The sequence below is a fragment of the Oncorhynchus mykiss genome, chromosome 13 (assembly GCF_057628025.1).
Source record: "Oncorhynchus mykiss isolate SJ-2025 chromosome 13, ASM5762802v1, whole genome shotgun sequence".
Lineage (NCBI taxonomy): Eukaryota > Metazoa > Chordata > Actinopteri > Salmoniformes > Salmonidae > Oncorhynchus > Oncorhynchus mykiss.
The window spans coordinates 62800157-62820335 of NC_143034.1; the positions used below are offsets into that span (position 1 = coordinate 62800157).

Genomic DNA, 20179 nt, shown 5'->3' on the forward strand with positions numbered 1-20179 from the left:
ACCATGGTGTTCATTTTCTAGGGATAGATTGGTGTTGGCTAGGGAGAGGAGTGTATCTTCCTGAAAAATGATTTTATCGTCTTGACCACTGTCTTGTCTTCACATCAGGTTTGATATGCACTGTTGGTTTTTGAGCTTGCAGCTTACTGGAAAGAAATGTACTTTGTACATTTGTGATGGCAGGACAATGAATCAACAGTATAGTGCTGTACTACATAATCTGTCTATCTCAGTGCTCTCTCCTCTCCTCTCCTCTCCTCTCCTCTCCTCTCCTCTCCTCTCCTCTCCTCTATAAGAGGATGTGTACAGTAATGCTTATTCTGGACCAGCATATCAGTAGAGTAGACCATGCTCTCTGTCTCTCACTCTCTGTATGTCTCTCACTCTCTCTTTCTCTCTTGCTCTCTCTTTCTCTCTTGCTCTCTCTGTCTCTCTCTCGCTCTCTCTGTCTGTCTCTCGCTCTCTCTGTCTGTCTCTCGCTCTCTCTGTCTGTCTCGCTCTCTCTCTCTGTCTGTCTCTCTCGCTCTCTCTGTCTGTCTCTCTCGCTCTCTCTGTCTGTCTCTCTCGCTCTCTCTGTCTGTCTCTCTCGCTCTCTCTGTCTGTCTCTCTCGCTCTCTCTGTCTGTCTCTCGCTCTCTCTGTCTGTCTCTCGCTCTCTCTGTCTCTCTCTCGCTCTCTCTGTCTGTCTCTCGCTCTCTCTGTCTGTCTCTCGCTCTCTCTGTCTGTCTCTCGCTCTCTCTGTCTGTCTCTCGCTCTCTCTCTCTCTCTCATGGTAGATCTGCACACACTGCTTTTTTTCTGCTGTAAAATACAGCCTCATCATGTAAAATGAATGTGTTGTTTAGTTGTGAGGAGAGGCGAACAGGGACCCTCTGCATGACTGTGTGTTTGTGTGTGTGTGTGTGGCTTTATGAGTGTACTGTATATATAGTGAGTGTTTAGGAGTATTCAGAGCAAAGTGAATGCTGCCGTTACCATGTATATAGTACTCAGGCAAAGTAGGTTGGTGGTGGAGGGATCAGCCCCAGCTGTGTGTTCAGTATCTCACGGTTTCCCACTCCCATGGACCACAATGAGATACACACAAGATTAACTGCTATGTGCTTTGATGTGTGTGTGCATTTGTGCATTTGTGTTTGTGTGTAAATGGAGAGGATTACCAGCTGCTGCAAGCCCTCTCCATGCTTAAACAAATGGAGGAGATGAGCTCTGGAGGGATGGGGACAGTTAGTAGATTAAGGGTCATGGGCTGGAGCTGCTGGCTGTCACCTCCCTACATCCAACTAGAGCTGATGACTGTCACCTCCCTACATCCAACTGGAGCTGATGACTGTCACCTCCCTACATCCAACTAGAGCTGCTGGCTGTCACCTCCTTACATCCAACTAGAGCTGATGACTGTCACCTCCCTACATCCAACTAGAGCTGCTGGCTGTCACCTCCCTACATCCAACTAGAGCTGATGACTGTCACCTCCCTACATCCAACTAGAGCTGATGACTGTCACCTCCCTACATCCAACTAGAGCTGATGACTGTCTGACTACTTTCTGACTACATATACGGCATACCAATCGGGCATCTTTCTGCCTACATATACGGCATACCAATCGGGCATCTTTCTGACTACATATACGGCATACCAATCAGGCATCTTAATGACTACATATACGGCATACCAATCAGGCATCTTTCTGACTACATATACGGCATACCAATCAGGCATCTTTCTGACTACATATACGGCATACCAATCAGGCATCTTTCTGACTACATATACGGCATACCAATCAGGCATCTTTCTGACTACATATACGGCATACCAATCGGGCATCTTTCTGACATTCTAACCCACTGAAGTCCAAACAGTCAGGAAAACATTTTCAGGATGGAAAAAATATTTAAGTGATTAACTTGAACAATTAAAACCAGATATCAATTATGTAGAAAAGATAATGGACCCATGTATATTTAAATAATGTCATCTTTGAGAACTAACAATCATCAAAATAAAAATCTAGGCAGTCAAGGAGAATTGAAAATTCCCAAAACAATGAATTCAGCAGTATTCATTTTGTTTTTATGTTTGAGCAAAAGAACACAGGATAGGCCATAGCAAAATGCATAGAATTGCAGGAAATTTGCTTTAAAACTGCAACGATTTCTCTCAGCTCCATGGCAAAAGCTGTAGAATTGCAGGAAATGGACTTAAAAATGCTAAAAATTATCTATAGCGCCAAGATGGGGGCTTCTAAAATGTAACTGCACCTCCCGGGTGGCGCAGTGGTCTAAGGCACTGCATCGCAGTGCTCGCTGTGCCACCAGAGACTCTTGGTTCGAGGCCAGACTCTGCCGCAGCCGGCCGCGACTGGGAGGTCCATGGGGCGGCGCACAATTGACCTAGTGTCGTCAAGGTTAGGGAGGGTTTGGCCGGCAGGGATGTTCTTGTCTCATCGCGCTCTAGCGACTCCTGTGGCGGGCCGGGCGCAGTGCACGCTGACCAGGTCGCTAGGTGTACGGTGTTTCCTTCGGCACATTGGTGCGGTTGGCTTCCGGGTTAGATGTGCGTTGTGTCAAGAAGCAGTTTGGCTTGGTTGGGTTATGTTTCGGATGGCTCTCGACCTTCGCCTCTCCCGAGTCCATACGGGAGTTGCAGCGATGAGACAATTGGATACCATGAAATCGGGGAGAAAAAGGTGTAAAATAATCAAAAATGTAGCCGCACCATAAGGCCGACCGCGCTCATTGCCATGCACTCTGCCACGCCCCTGCCACGCCCACCACCTAAACCCCCTTTTGATCCAGAAAAACCCCTGCCAATGATAATTGGCTAAAGCACACACAGATCTGGGATCAGCCGAGTTGTCTTGACAGTGGGACAATCTCCAGTAGTGAATAGGAGGCACAGTGCAGTGAACTGTGTGTAGCCTGTATCTGTTCTGCTTATACAATACGGAGGATCCAACGTATTCTATTGACCTTTCAAACCTCTCCACTACATTGTGTGGGGATTTGTGGGAGGAGAGCAGAAAGAATGACTCATGTTTTTCATGGTGGGAAGCGTGAAATGAAATGTGAATGGCCTCCAAGGCAGGTCGGTCTACTCAGGCTCTCTGGACTAGGTCAGCCTGACAGGCTCAAGAATGGGCCTGCTGATGTCCAAGAGAGCATTGATAACGAGACGTAGCGGCTCGATATCAAGCTGCATCAACATGCTGTCCTGGGGTGGAATAATACACACACACACACAGACAAGAGCGCCTCGGGGTGTAACCAGAGATTTACAGTGGCTCTGAGGCATGGGTCCCTTCACACACACATTTAATCTCCTTTCACCTCTGTCACTTCACATCATCTCTCTGGCTGGAATACACAAACACTACGAAACAAGCCCTCCCTCCCTCAGGGGTCACTAGCTATGGAAATACATTATGTGTATGAGATCCCACAGTCATTAATGAGGATCTCCATATGTGTGTCAAAGTGATATTCCAAATATCTAGACGATGGCCACTAACATCATGGTGTTCTCTGAGTAGCTTTTGCAGAGCAAACTGTCATTGCTGATTTTTCATCAGAGGTTTGATGGCTAGATAAGTTATAGCATGATATTACTGTAGAATGAGGTGGTAGACAATACCATGTGTATTAGCCAGACGCACTGGTGTGAGATGTCCATAAATGAAATGGTTATAGAGTTGTTTCCAAGGGTGAATATGGAGAAAATGGTTATTTCCAACATCTGGACCTGGATGGAATGATTATATTTGTTTAAGTTTAAGTTGTTTAAGTCTAAGTTTTCCAAATGTTTCCACTAGTTTTCCCACTTTCCGCTTTGAAAGATATCGTTCCCTTGTAATTCTAGGATTTATTCAAAACGCAGGGAGAAATATTCAGTAAATATGATACTTCACTTATCTGAAGACTTGACAAACTGTACAGGTGGCTGTAAATAATAATAAGACAGTGAAAATTGTCCTTCCTCTAGATAAAATACAATTTTCACTATTTAAAATCATCATCAGCATTCATTTTCTCAAGAAAGGGAGAAGCACTTGAGCCCTGTATGCCTGGAAATGTTCAAAGAGCCATAATGAGAACAGTGGCACGTTAAACCCTTGTGTTTACAGCAACAGAACCACCATGTTGGATCATCAAGAAAAGTATTGATCTTATTTCTTGGAGTTTCAGTCTTTTTTGAGCACCTTTGTGTCTTCCACTCTCCTATCTTATTGACCCACTGGCGGACTGCAATAGCATTGAATAGTCCCCGCGATATGCAACTGTTCAGGGAAGTCAGGAACCAATACACGCAGTCAGTCAGGAAAGCAAAGGCCAGCTTTTTCAAGCAGAAATGTGCATCCTGTAGCTCTAACTCCAAGAAGTTCTGGGACACTGTAAAGTCCATGGAGAACAAGAACACCTCCTCCCAGCTGCCCTATCACTGATAAATCCATGATAATCGAACATTTCAAAAAACATTTCTCAACGGCTGGCCATGCCTTCCTCCTGACTAGTCCAACCCCCCCCACAGCTACTCGCCCACGCCTCCCCAGCTTCTCCTTTACCCAAATCCAGATAGCAGATGTTCTGAAAGAGCTGGACCCATACAAATAAACTGGGCTTGACAATCTGGACCCTCTATTTCTGAAACTGTCCGCCGCCATTGTCGCAACCCCTATTACCAGCCTGTTCAAACTCTCCTTTGTATCATCTGAGATCCCCAAGGATTGGAAAGCTGCCGCGGTCATCCCCCTCTTCAAAGGGGGAGACACCCTGGACCCAAACTGTAACAGACCTATATCCATCCTGCCCTGCTTATCTAAGGTCTTCGAAAGCCTAGTCAACAAACAGATCACTGACCATCTCGAATCCCACCGTACCTTCTCCGCTGTGCAATCCGGTTTCCGAGCTGGTCACGGGTGCACCTCAGCCACGCTCAAGGTACTAAACGATATCATAACCGCCATCGATAAAAGACAGTACTGTGCAGCCGTCTTCATCGACCTGGCCAAGGCCTTTGACTCTGTCAATCACCATATTCTTATCAGCAGACGAAGTAGCCTCGGTTTTTCTAATGACTGCCTTGCCTGGTTCACCAACTACTTTGCAGACAGAGTTCAGTGTGTCAAATCGGAGGGCATGTTGTCCGGTCCTCTGGCAGTCTCTATGGGGGTACCACAAGGTTCAATTCTCGGGCCGACTCTTTTCTCTGTATATATCAATGATGTTGCTCTTGCTGCTGGTGATTCCCTGATCCACCTCTACGCAGACGACGCCATTCTGTATACTTCTGGCCCTTCCTTGGACACTCTGCTATCTAACCTCCAAACGAGCTTCAATGCCATACAACACTCCTTCCGTGGCCTCCAACTGCTCTTAAACGCTAGTAAAACCAAATGCATGCTTTTCAACCGTTTGCTGCCTGCACCCGCACGCCCGACTAGCATCACCACCCTGGATGGTTCCGACCTAGAATATGTGGACATCTATAAGTACCTAGGTGTCTGGCTAGACTGTAAACTCTCCTTCCAGACTCATATCAAACATCTCCAATCCAAAATCAAATCTAGAGTCTGCTTTCTATTTCGCAACAAAAGCCTCCTTCACTCACGCCGCAAAACTTACCATAGTAAAACTGACTATCCTACCGATCCTTGACTTCGGCAATGTCATCTACAAAATAGCTTCCAATACTCTACTCAGCAAACTGGATGCAGTTTATCACAGTGCCATCCGTTTTGTTACTAAAGCACCTTATACCACCCACCACTGCGACCTGTATGCTCTAGTCGGCTGGCCCTCGCTACATGTTCGTTGCCAGACCCACTGGCTCCAGGTCATCTACAAGTCTATGCTAGATAAAGCCCCGCCTTATCTCAGTTCACTGGTCACGATGGCAAGACCCACTCGTAGCACGTGCTCCATCAGGTGTATCTCACTGATCATCCTTAAAGCCAAAACCTCATTTGGCCGCCTTTCCCTCCAGTTCTCTGCTGCCTGCGACTGGAACGAATTGCAAAAATCGCTGAAGTTGGAGACTTTTATCTCCCTCACCAACTTTAAACATCTGCTATCTGAGCAGCTAACCGATCGCTGCATCTGTACATAGTCCATCAGTATATAGCCCACCCAATTTACCTACCTCATCCCCATACTGTTTTTATTTTATTTTATTTTATGCTCTTTTACATACCAGTATCTCTACCTGCACATGTTCATCTGATCATTTATCACTCCAGTGTTAATCTGCTAAATTGTAATTATTCGCTCCTATGGCCTATTTATTGCCTACCTCCTCATGCCTTTTGCACACAATGTATATAGATTATTTTTTTCTCCCTACTATGTTATTGACTTGTTTATTGTTTATTGTTTACTCCCTGTGTAACTCTGTGTTGTTTCCTGTTCACACTGCTATGCTTTATCTTGGCCAGGTCGCAGTTGCAAATGAGAACTTGTTCTCAACTAGCCTACCTGGTTAAATAAAGGTGAAATAAAAAAATTAAAATCCAGGAAGGAAACCATATGGTTGTTATAGGTTAGTGATGGATCAATCTTTTCATTTTCAAATCATAGATACATACAGTAGATATGAACCCAGCGTTACTGAACTTCATACAGAACATCTGAGTTCCATCCAGCTGGATCTTTTCAAACAGGAAGCTTCATATTATTTCCTGTATCCTATGTTATTTTGCATGACTGCATTTTCCTATCTCCTCAACATCTGGCTACCCCAATATTCAGCTCTATGAAGCTGGGTCACAGCTGGATGTGACATGGGTTCAGGTGGGTCGAATGCAACAGTGGGACTATATCAAAATATTGTAATTTATATCAAATTGTTAATGTGTTTTGAAGGATAATTGGGGGGGTATTACTGTAGCTAGAGGGGGTTACTATTTTTCATTATTTCCCCAACATATGTAATCCATGTCATATTTATATCTTGTAGGCCAATTCTGATATCTGAAAATGGCATCAGTTGGATTAAATGGGGTTTTTCTTGAAATCTGTGGTCAAATGTTTGTTTTTAATATCTTATAGGCAGCATAAAGATTATCAACTGATTACTGTAGACCTCACTGCTGAAGCTGCATTTAAATGCCACACTAACTGCCCAATGGTACCATACTAAATCACATAGCAACCAATAGGTCTGCACCCTGCACCTTTGCTCCACCAATAGAAAATCTGCATTTCACAACACTTCCTCATAAAGATGCTGCTAGTAACAGTTAAAATGTCTATCTCTGTAAACTTCATCACCATCTTCAGTTCCAGACACACTAGAGAAGTGAATAAAAACCCTCTTATGTGGAGGCGTACAATCTGCAAAAAGTTTTCTATAATAACGTCCAGAGAAAAAGAGGATGTCTGACTGACCTCAACCACCCACGTATTCCCTGTGATTAAGTGATCCCAGCTCGACTTTTTTCATGTTTGCTGTGATCCTGCTGTTCTCCTCTCACAGAACAACACAGAGAGCAGGCAACAGCAGCTAGAGTCCTACTTGGCAGCCAGAGTGTCTCTCTCTCTTTTAGTCTTTCTCTCTCTTATACTCCTTCATGCTCTTTTCCAGATGTGCTGTCTGGATGGCCAGAGCCCAATATAAACAGTTCAGTCATTCAGTGCAGCCTTCCTCAGCCTCACAGGCTCTGTTCTGTTTGTCTCCTCAGGGTCTCCGTATCAGACAACTGGCTAGTGGTAGATACACTCCAGTCATTTCCTGAGTGACTCACACTGGAGGACTGTTGGGGTTCTAAAGAGGGTTCTAAGAGAGGCCCTGTTAACATTTGTGTTGTTCTTTTACTTCCTTACTACTAATACTATGACTAATAGTAGTGATAGTGGGGGATGAGACTTCTGAACCTCACAATAGAATACAGGACTCTCACATGCTGGCAGTCATCCACTGCTGTAAAGCCAACCCAATGGAGATCTCACCGTTCCAGTAGGCCTTTTATATTCCGTCCACCATATAGGAATTCAGAGATTGCCGTGCATGACAACTTCCAAGCGCTTGTTCCTTCACCAACCACCCCCTACTCTAAAGTCTGACCCTAAATGACTTGATGATTGATAGTCAGTTATAACCTCTGCTCATCATTGGAGGTTCAGAGGCGTATCTCCCATTATTATCTACAGTCACTGTCCCCGGAGCTGTTTTATTGCCTCCTAAACGGTCCGATCCAGCGGTCACACTGTTCTCTGATCAGTGGTGTGAGTCCTAGGGTGACTTTGGAGTAGACGCTGTAGTGCCTCCTATGGTAGGGTGACGTTGTAGACTGTAGTATTTGTGTCGTAGGGTGACATTGTAGATGCTGCTCTAGACGCCGTTAGTGAGCTGTGCTACTTTCTCCTCTCCAGCGCCAATCAGTAATCCTCACACATTGTCTGGCCTGACACACAATACAGACAAAAGTCCTTGGTTGCTTTAATTACAGCCTAGGGCCAATGCTTCAATTAATATTGTCTAAATTAATTTTAAGTATTTTTTTGTATTATGTAAGTATTCTATATTTTAAGTACTGCGATATACAGTATACAACAATATGGATGTTTTGTAGAGAACGGTAGTAGAGGTCTGAACGGTGCTTCCACAGTATCCCCTCTATCCTCCTTTAAGTCAATGTGTAGGTAAGAAGGGGCCCAAGTTGTGCTCTCATGCCCTCATGCCATACCCAGCCTCCCCCTTAGAAGTCTCTCCTTGGAAAAGGAGACATGGCCCCAGCAGGATGGTGCATGCACGATAAGATAATAAGGCCCCTCTGAGGTAGACTCATGGCAAGGGTATTTTAAAGGGGTAATCATTGGTCACAACTTAAAACATGCAAAACTCTCTAAAAATGTACTGTAAACTCTCTATAAAAATGTACACTGAAAAGAATGCAGGCATACAGTCATAATATACTCATTCACAACATATGCCTACCCCCAAGCCATAGGACTTCTGAACAGCTAATCAAATGGTTACCCAGACTATTTGCATTGTCCCTCCCCCTTTTTACACCGCTGCTACTCTCTGTTGTTATCATCTATGGATAGTCACTTTAATAACTCTACCTACATGTACATATTACCTCAACTAACCGGTGTCCCCGCAAATTGACTCTGTACAGGTACCCCTCTGTATATAGTCTCGCTATTGTTATTTTACTGCTGCTCTTTAATTACTTGTTACTTTTTGTTTCTTATTCTTATTCATATATATTTTTTAAACTGCATTGTTGGTTAGGGACTCGTAAGTAAGCATTTCACGGTAAGGTCTACAACTGTTGTATTCTGCGCATATGACTAATACAATTTGATTTGATGTTGTGATTCGCTCCATTAATACGCAGGAAGTGACACGTGAAAGGAGGATCATCAAGAGTAATCGAAGGCAAACCCACTGCAGTCAGCGCCTGTAACTGAGAAGAGATAAAGAACAGGGGACCCTGCTGCCAAAACGACTAATCTCATTTGTTAGGAAGAGCATGACACATGATGACCCCAAAATAGACCAATTACGGCCCTGTTTTCATCTCCGGAAGGGAAGCGGATGTGTTCCTTTAATGTGTATTTTTGGCAAACGTTAGCAGTAAAAACGGTGATCCTGTTTAATTCCATATGAATAAGTCATCGTGGCTGTCGAGGTGGGTTTAGGCTTACAGGGGGAGCGATTTGTGTTTCCTCTGGGGCTTTTTGATCATTAAACAGCTGTGTTGTGATATATTTGTTTTGATGTTGAAATCCCCTTTTATTTGGGGCAATGTTTGGATCTCAGAAATAGCAGAAATGACAGCAAACATTCCCAGTGACTGTCGCCGACTCAATCAAGTGAAATATGCCGTTGAATACAAAATGAAAGCAAGAATGAGTTGTACAAAATCAGATGATTACGCTGCATATTTTTTGGTGTAAATCAATGACAATCCAAACGACTGAACCAAACTATACTGAACAAAATATATAAATGCAACATGCAACAATTTGAAAGGTTTTTCTTAGTTACAGTTCATATAAGGAAATCAGTCAATTAAAATAAATTAATTTGGCCCTAATCTATGAATTTCACATGACTGGGAATGCAGATATGCATCTGTTGGTCACAGATACCTTTGAAAACAAGGTAGATAAAAAAACACTAAGTATCCGGTTATGACCACTATTTGTCTCATGCAGCGCAACACATCTCCTTCACATTGAGTTGATCAAGCTGTTGATTGTGGCCTGTGGAATGTTGTCCCACTCCTCTTCAATGGCCGTGCGAAGTTGCTGGATATTGGTTGGGAACTGGAACACGCTGCCGTACATATCGATCCAGAGCATCCCAAACATGCTCAATGGGTGACACGTCTGGTGAGTATGCAGGCCATGAAAAAACTGCCACATTTTCAGCTTCCAGGATTTTTTACAGATCCTTGTGACATGGGGACGTGCATTACCATGCTGAAACATGGCGGCGGATGAATGACACCACAATGGGCCTCAGGATCTTGTCACGGTATCTCTGTGCATTTAAATTCCCATCGATAAAAGGAAATTGTGTTTGTTGTTGGTAGCTTATGCCTGCCCATACCATAACCTCACCGCCACCATGGGGTGTTCACAACGTTGACATCAGCAAACCATTTGCCCACACAACACCATACATGTGGTCTGCGGTTGTGAGGCCGGTTGAATGTTCTGCCAAATTCTCTAAAACGATGGAGGTGGCTTATGGTAGAGAAATAAACATTAAATTCTCTAGCAACAGCCCTAGTGGACATTCCTGCAGCCAGCATGCCAATGCTGGGGAGGCAGGTAGCCTAGTGGTTAGAGCATTGGGTCAGTAACCAAAAGGTTGCTAGACCGAATCCCCGAGCTGACAAGGTAAAAATCTGTCGTTCTGCCCCTGAACAAGGCAGTTAACCCACTGTTCCTAGGCCGTCATTGTAATTAAGAATTTGTTCTTAACTGACTTGCCAAGTTAAATAAAGGTTCAATAAAAAATTACTTTAAAAAATCCCGCTCCCTCAAAACTTGAGATATCTGTGGTGTTGTGTGACACATTTTAGAGTTGCCTTTTATTGTCCCCAGCACAAGGTGCGCCTGTGTAAGACCATGCCGTTTAGTCAGCTTCTTGATATGCCACACCTGTCTGGTGGATGGATTCTCTCGGCAAATGAGAAATGCCCACTAACAGGGATGTAAACAGATTAGTGTCCAGAATTTTAGACATCTTGTGCATTTGAAAATGTCTGGGATCCTTTATTTCAGCTCATGAAACATGGGACCAACACTTTACATGTTGCGTTTATATTTTTGTTCAGTGTAGTGTCTTAGGCGAGGTCTGTCTTCCAGTAAATGAGGAGTCCCAGTACAATAACATGTTTTTCAGATCAGATGACTTTAGCAGACTGACTGATGAGCTTAGCAGGTCCAGGCACCGAAGGGAGAGTAGTGGGAAATTGTTGTCTCCATTTACACAAATTAAGTGTGTGTGTGTGTGTGTGTGTGTGTGTGCGCATGTCTTTTTGGTGCTAGAAAATACTTTAATTTTAAAGACTGATTTACTTTGAAATGGTGGGAGAGAGAAAGAGGGAGAGGTGGAGAGAGAAAGAGCGAGAGGTGGAGAGAGAGAGGGAGAGGTGGAGAGAGAGAGGAAGAGGTGGAGAGAGAGAGGGAGAGCAAGCAACTGAACGATAGAGTGAAAGAGGTCGCATTCACAAGGAGAAAAAACAAGTGGTTGATCCTAGAGCCTGTTGAAATACATGTGCATGATTCCCTCAGTGATGGAAATTCCCTTCAGCCATTTGTTTAAACAGGAGAAGACTGTAAATCAGAGTGCTTTATGACCGGCATTAAATCAATGCAGCCAATAACAATATGAGAGACATGAGACTATGCTAATGAGAGAGACTGGATGAGGTTAGCACATGGTTTAATCATGTTACATATGACTGGAGAACACTTGGCGGGGGAGGATTCTGACTGTAGAACTATTTCCAATGGGGAGAGGGTTCTGACCTGAGAACTGTTTGGGTGTTGACCGAAGAACCTTGCTGGGGAAGGGTCTGATGGTCTAAACTCTATCTTCTGATTTTAGAACAGTTTGAGTTCCGATAACAGAATGATTTACTGGGTCTGAACTCTGGGTGCTAATTGTAGAACTACTTGGGGTCTGAGCATAGAACCCTTTAGTCCGTTCTGTGTATTGAACTTTGGAGAAGGGTCATTGAAGCAGCAGACAGCTTTTGCCGGGTCCTAAGAGCATTCAGTCTGACTACACAGGAGCTACTGCTACGGTAGTCTGATCAAAGTTGCAATACTCTTAAAGGGCCTATACACTAGAAGCTGCAGCATTCTCTAGACTGGTCTGGTGGGTCAGACCAGAACCACATCATCCTCCTGACTATTACCATGGAGATGAGGCTAATAAATAGCCAATGAAGCTCTCCGAAAGAACATGGCTCACTTTGAAAGTTTCACATGTTTTTTTATGAGACAAGGCTTATAGTGAAGAGTTTTCCAGGGAAAATTAGGGGAAAGAAAGATGGAGGGAGAGGAGAGGAAGATGGAGGGGAGAGAGAACTAAAGAGTGAAAGAGAAGCAAGACAAGGAAAAGAATAGTGATTTAAAATATTTAAACACAGAGAAGAGGTTGAAAGAAGGGGAGATGATGAAAGACAGGGTGAAAGAATGAGAAAATGAAAGAAGGAGAGGATAAGAGAGAGATGGCTGTCAAAGGACCTGCCATCACACCTGTACCTGAGAGAGGAAAACAACCAGCTAAAAGCAGTGGGCAATGTAGCTGTAAAGCTTCAGCCAACAACACAGTCCTGCAGTCCTACTGACCACTACTGACCCTCAGATACAGAGCTGGACTCAGATCTGGGGTATGTATTCAACTCAGATACAGAGCTGGACTCAGATCTGAGCTATGTATGCAAGATAACACAAATTGGGTTATAGATGGTTTTTATTTTGTGAACAGTTGAGTGATATTGCAGGACACTTAATGACAGATTGTGGTATTTGACTGGGTCCTAGACATGAGGTCGTAACAATACTACAATACCATATTCCCAGTACAGAGCCGAGTCAAACCAAGCTGGCCTGGTTATGCTTCCACCATAGTTGCTGGAACCTCAATGTGAGAAGAAAATATCCAGCTAGCACAGTACGGTTCAGGTCGGCCCTGACTCAGACACACATGTTTCAGGTTTTGTCTTCCATGACACACTTATTCAACCTACTTACATCATTCAACAGTCTCAGCTGTGTTGTTGCACATATTTCTCTATGATTATAGTAACACAATGAGGAGACTATGGCGAGCGCTTGTATAAGTGTTCCTGAGCTAGCCGTGATGTGAACTTAGTTTAACCCAGCCTGTGTTTGTGTGGCTACTATTGTTACGGCGGACCAGAGTCAGTGGGCCTAATCAGTGCAGGCATCCTCTCTCATTGTCACAGTGCAGACCTGGAGAAAATCAGGAAGTGGCTCCACTGGCTCTGTTTATTAGTGGTTTCCTTGCCTTGCTGTCACAGTAGGCACTAGATGGCCATGCTAGAAAGGACAATAGTAGCCTATTAACATAGCTATGTGCTCTTAATCGAGGGTTAGGGTCAAAGGTAAGGTCAGGGTTGAGGTGAGAGTAGCCTAAAGGTTACGTTTAAGTTTAGTAGTTGAAATTGTATTTCTTGTCAAAAAGTCCATGTGTTCCATTGTTTCTATAATAGCCAGATAGAGTTGTCACTATCTGTCTTTAGCCACGGAACCATGAAACCACGCAACAAGGGACACTCCAACATGTCTGCCTCTCCCGTCGATCTCCCTCTGCAGTGCAACCAGGGGATCAGTGGCCAGCTTTTGTATTCCCTCTCGCTACCAAGGAGATTTGAAAGGCGTGACACTCGATTGAGTTGTAGATCTGACTTCGGGAACGGTCAATAGTGGTCTGTTCCCTGCATGGATCTGACCTCTATCTCACCCTCTGTCTATGTCAGTCACTGTCCAAGAGAGAACTCCAGGGCCTCTATTCACACAGCTTCCCACATCGAGTGCTGATCTAGGATCAGTTTAGTCTTTTAGATCTTAATTATTACTATTTCTTATGGATAGTAGGACCTGATCCTTGATCAGCCCTCTTACTGTGAATACAGCCAGGGTGTTCTAGAATCTCTAGAGTATGTTATCTATCTTATACCGGCAGCCAGAGACAGCTATGCATTATGCAAAAGGCCTTAAGTAGCCTTAGCCTAGCAAAGCTAACAGTTACAAGACTTGGGACTAAAGGCATGCACGTCCAGGCTGGGGGAAGCATGGCCAGCATAACAGAGCAGTTTCCAAGCCAAGCCAGCCAAACCTTAGCATGGTAAGATAGGACAAACAGATCTGGGACAAGGCTAGCCCAGCACCACTGTGTCTGCAACTTTTCCAGCGAGATGTTCCAACTTGATCCAACAAAGGGGATCCCCAAGTCCAAGTGTTGTACTGATTCTATCAGGGTCCAGTGTATCACAGCGTCACTTGGATCAGGAGATGAATGACATTGGTTTATCAATGGCGTGGAGAATTTGCATGTTGTCTCCCTGTCTGTTCCTGGTTCAAGACCAGGGCAGAGAGAAGTCTGACTGAGGAGGTGGAGGAGACAGGATGATCATGTACTTACCATGCCTGTGATGTGGTTGTCTCATCTAGCATTCCTTCAGATGAATACACTACTGTAAGTTGCTCTGGATAAGAGCGTCTGCTAAATAAGTCAAATGTCAAATTGAATCAGTCATAAGATCTTAATATCATGGGGCCCATCAGAACCAGGCCAGTACTCACAAAGCATCTCTGAGTAGCAGTGCTGATCTAGGATCAGTTATCCCTTTTAGATTATAAAGAATAAGATTATATGGACAGGAAGGACCTGATCCTAGATCAGCACTACTGTGAGACACTTTGTTAATAAGGGCTCAGATCTCCTCTACAGATTATTATAAAGATTTAATAACAAGTAGAACACTGAGAAACGTTGGACAAACGTGTCTGTTGGAAAATAGGCACTTTCTCTCAGATCAAGATGACTTCCTAGTTCAATTCGCTTAGGGCCTGAAATATTGAAGAATTCAAACTTTCCACTCAAATATCCTATTGACATCAATGCATAATTCACATTAGATTTAGAGTTGCATGAGCTCTAGTTAGTGCTCAGCCCTGAGTGTGTATAATAAGTGATTATTTTCAGTCTAAAACGAAGTGAAGGAGGAAGTCTCCCATGGCGTGTGGTGTGTGGCCACTGGTCTGTATAATTGATTACACTGCAACAGTGAGTTCCTTAAGTGACCATTCAGTAGCAGTAGCACTTTGACCCTGCCTAGCACTCTGACCTCTCACCTCTGTGACGACCTCGTTGACCCTTGAAGATCACATTGATCTGGTCGGTCACGGTAGAGGAGAGGAGCGGAGGAAGGGAGTCAGACTGGAGGTGGAAGAAAGGGATACACACACACACACACACACACACACACACACACACACACACACACACACACACACATCCTTCATGTATAATGCATTAGATACCCAGGCTGACGGTGTATAGCCTACAGCAGCAGTTCATCCACAATGATGATATCAGATTACCCAGCGTTTCCACATGCATACACACAGCAGGGGGATTGTCACTGAACACAGCGGCCATCAATCCCAGACAATTTGTCCCTTTATTTTGGTTGACTGTGTTTTTTGAGGGAAAGTAGGTGGGATGGCGCTCTGCTTTGCCCATTAGAGATGTAGGTTGCCTGGGGGGGCGATCTGCTCTACAATCACTGGCTTTATGGGCCTGGTTAAAGAGCCAGAGTAACACGGAGAAGAGAACGCTCTCTCTTCTTCTTTTCTCTCTCTCCTCTCTCTCTCAATTCAATTCAAGGGGCTTTATTGGCATGGGAAACATGTGTTAACATTGCCAAAGCAAGTGAGGTAGATAATATATAAAGTGAATATATAAAGTGAAATAAACAATACAAATTAACAGTAAACATCACACATACAGAAGTTTCAAAACAATAAAGACATTACAAATGTCATATTATATATATATATATATATGTATATATATATACAGTGTTTTAACAATGTACAAATGGTAAAGGACACAAGATAAAATAAACAAGCATAGATATGGGTTGTATTTACAATGGTGTGTGTTCTTCACTGGTTGCCCTTTTCTCATGGCAACAGGTGGATCTGTGTAATCTGAGGGAAATATGTCTCTCTAATATGGTCATACATTGGGCAGGAGGTTAGGAAGTGCAGCTCAGTGTCCACCTCATTTTGTGGGCAGTGAGCACATAGCCTGTCTTCTCTTGAGAGCCATGTCTGCCTACGGCGGCCTTTCTCAATAGCAAGGCTATGCTCACTGAGTCTGTACATAGTCAAAGCTTTCCTTAATTTTGGGTCAGTCACAGTGGTCAGGTATTCTGCCGCTGTGTACTCTCTGTGTAGGGCCAAATAGCATTCTAGTTTGCTCTGTTTTTTTGTTAATTCTTTCCAATGTGTCAAGTAATTATCTTTTTGTTTTCTCATGATTTGGTTGGGTCTAATTGTGCTGCTGTCCTGGGGCTCTGTAGGGTGTGTTTGTGTTTGTGAACAGAGCCCCAGGACCAGCTTGCTTAGGGGACTCTTCTCCAGGTTCATCTCTCTGTAGGTGATGGCTTTGTTATGGAAGGTTTGGGAATCGCTTCCTTTTTTCTCTCTCTCTCTCTGGCTGTCTTATGGTAGTGGTATCTATAGTCTTTTTTTCTTCTGCTTTATTTTATTTCTCTCTCTGTCCCCTATTGCTATCTCACTCTCTAGCTGTTTAGTATATATATCTCTCTCTAGCTGTCTAGTATATATCTCACTCTCTAGCTGTTTAGTATATATATCTCTCTCTAGCTGTCTAGTATATATCTCACTCTCTAGCTGTTTAGTATATATATCTCTCTCTAGCTGTCTAGTATATATATCTCTCTCTAGCTGTTTAGTATATATATCTCTCTCTAGCTGTTTAGTATATATATCTCTCTCTAGCTGTTTAGTATATATATCTCTCTCTAGCTGTTTAGTATATATATCTCTCTCTAGCTGTCTAGTATATATCTCACTCTCTAGCTGTCTAGTATATATCTCACTCTCTAGCTGTCTAGTATATATCTCACTCTCTAGCTGTCTAGTATATATCTCACTCTCTAGCTGTCTAGTATATATCTCACTCTCTAGCTGTCTAGTATATATCTCACTCTCTAGCTGTCTAGTATATATCTCACTCTCTAGCTGTTTAGTATATATATCTCTCTCTAGCTGTCTAGTATATATCTCACTCTCTAGCTGTTTAGTATATATATCTCTCTCTAGCTGTCTAGTATATATCTCACTCTCTAGCTGTCTAGTATATATATCTCTCTCTAGCTGTCTAGTATATATATCTCTCTCTAGCTGTCTAGTATATATCTCACTCTCTAGCTGTCTAGTATATATCTCACTCTCTAGCTGTTTAGTATATATCTCACTCTCTAGCTGTCTAGTATATATCTCACTCTCTAGCTGTCTAGTATATATATCTCTCTCTAGCTGTCTAGTATATATATCTCTCTCTAGCTGTCTAGTATATATCTCACTCTCTAGCTGTCTAGTATATATCTCACTCTCTAGCTGTTTAGTATATATCTCACTCTCTAGCTGTCTAGTATATATATCTCTCTCTAGCTGTTTAGTATATATCTCACTCTCTAGCTGTTTAGTATATATATCTCTCTCTAGCTGTTTAGTATATATCTCACTCTCTAGCTGTCTAGTATATATCTCACTCTCTAGCTGTCTAGTATATATATCTCTCTCTAGCTGTCTAGTATATATCTCACTCTCTAGCTGTCTAGTATATATCTCACTCTCTAGCTGTCTAGTATATATCTCTCTCTCTAGCTGTCTAGTATATATCTCACTCTCTAGCTGTCTAGTATATATCTCACTCTCTAGCTGTCTAGTATATATCTCACTCTCTAGCTGTCTAGTATATATATCTCACTCTCTAGCTGTCTAGTATATATATCTCTCTCTAGCTGTCTAGTATATATATCTCTCTCTAGCTGTCTAGTATATATCTCACTCTCTAGCTGTCTAGTATATATCTCACTCTCTAGCTGTTTAGTATATATCTCACTCTCTAGCTGTCTAGTATATATATCTCTCTCTAGCTGTCTAGTATATATCTCACTCTCTAGCTGTCTAGTATATATCTCACTCTCTAGCTGTCTAGTATATATCTCACTCTCTAGCTGTCTAGTATATATCTCACTCTCTAGCTGTCTAGTATATATCTCACTCTCTAGCTGTTTAGTATATATCTCACTCTCTAGCTGTCTAGTATATATCTCACTCTCTAGCTGTCTAGTATATATATCTCTCTCTACCTGTCTAGTATATATCTCACTCTCTAGCTGTCTAGTATATATCTCACTCTCTAGCTGTCTAGTATATATCTCACTCTCTAGCTGTCTAGTATATATCTCACTCTCTAGCTGTCTAGTATATATATCTCTCTCTAGCTGTCTAGTATATATATCTCTCTCTAGCTGTCTAGTATATATCTCACTCTCTAGCTGTCTAGTATATATATCTCTCTCTAGCTGTCTAGTATATATATCTCTCTCTAGCTGTTTAGTATATATCTCACTCTCTAGCTGTTTAGTATATATCTCACTCTCTAGCTGTCTAGTATATATCTCACTCTCTAGCTGTCTAGTATATATCTCACTCTCTAGCTGTCTAGTATATATCTCACTCTCTAGCTGTCTAGTATATATCTCACTCTCTAGCTGTCTAGTATATATCTCACTCTCTAGCTGTCTAGTATATATATCTCACTCTAGCTGTCTAGTATATATCTCACTCTCTAGCTGTTTAGTATATATCTCACTCTCTAGCTGTCTAGTATATATATCTCTCTCTAGCTGTCTAGTATATATCTCACTCTCTAGCTGTCTAGTATATATCTCACTCTCTAGCTGTCTAGTATATATCTCACTCTCTAGCTGTCTAGTATATATCTCACTCTCTAGCTGTCTAGTATATATCTCACTCTCTAGCTGTTTAGTATATATCTCACTCTCTAGCTGTCTAGTATATATCTCACTCTCTAGCTGTCTAGTATATATATCTCTCTCTACCTGTCTAGTATATATCTCACTCTCTAGCTGTCTAGTATATATCTCACTCTCTAGCTGTCTAGTATATATCTCACTCTCTAGCTGTCTAGTATATATCTCACTCTCTAGCTGTCTAGTATATATATCTCTCTCTAGCTGTCTAGTATATATATCTCTCTCTAGCTGTCTAGTATATATCTCACTCTCTAGCTGTCTAGTATATATATCTCTCTCTAGCTGTCTAGTATATATATCTCTCTCTAGCTGTTTAGTATATATCTCACTCTCTAGCTGTTTAGTATATATCTCACTCTCTAGCTGTCTAGTATATATCTCACTCTCTAGCTGTCTAGTATATATCTCACTCTCTAGCTGTCTAGTATATATCTCACTCTCTAGCTGTCTAGTATATATCTCACTCTCTAGCTGTCTAGTATATATCTCACTCTCTAGCTGTTTAGTATATATCTCACTCTCTAGCTGTTTAGTATATATCTCACTCTCTAGCTGTCTAGTATATATCTCACTCTCTAGCTGTTTAGTATATATCTCACTCTCTAGCTGTCTAGTATATATCTCACTCTCTAGCTGTCTAGTATATATATCTCTCTCTAGCTGTCTAGTATATATCTCACTCTCTAGCTGTCTAGTATATATCTCACTCTCTAGCTGTCTAGTATATATCTCACTCTCTAGCTGTTTAGTATATATCTCACTCTCTAGCTGTTTAGTATATATCTCACTCTCTAGCTGTCTAGTATATATCTCACTCTCTAGCTGTCTAGTATATATCTCACTCTCTAGCTGTCTAGTATATATCTCACTCTCTAGCTGTCTAGTATATATCTCACTCTCTAGCTGTCTAGTATATATCTCACTCTCTAGCTGTCTAGTATATATATCACTCTCTAGCTGTCTAGTATATATATCTCTCTCTAGCTGTCTAGTATATATCTCACTCTCTAGCTGTCTAGTATATATATCTCTCTCTAGCTGTCTAGTATATATCTCACTCTCTAGCTGTCTAGTATAT

At 42.4% G+C, this 20179-nt stretch overlaps 1 protein-coding gene across 2 annotated transcripts in view; it reads left to right on the plus strand.

The window, feature by feature from the left end:
• The window catches only part of LOC118938327 (cytohesin-3), a 51733-nt gene that overhangs the window by 5834 nt on the left and 25720 nt on the right, over nt 1-20179 (plus strand). Inside the window, exon 1 of one of the 2 annotated variants that reach the window (XM_090197090.1) lies at nt 10169-10345. The exons of the other annotated variant lie outside the window; for it this stretch is intronic. Coding sequence (XP_090053216.1) covers nt 10330-10345 — 16 coding nt within the window. The 5' untranslated portion in view covers nt 10169-10329. Of the gene's footprint in view, nt 1-10168; nt 10346-20179 lie in introns of those variants that run through there. 2 annotated transcript variants of the gene reach the window in all.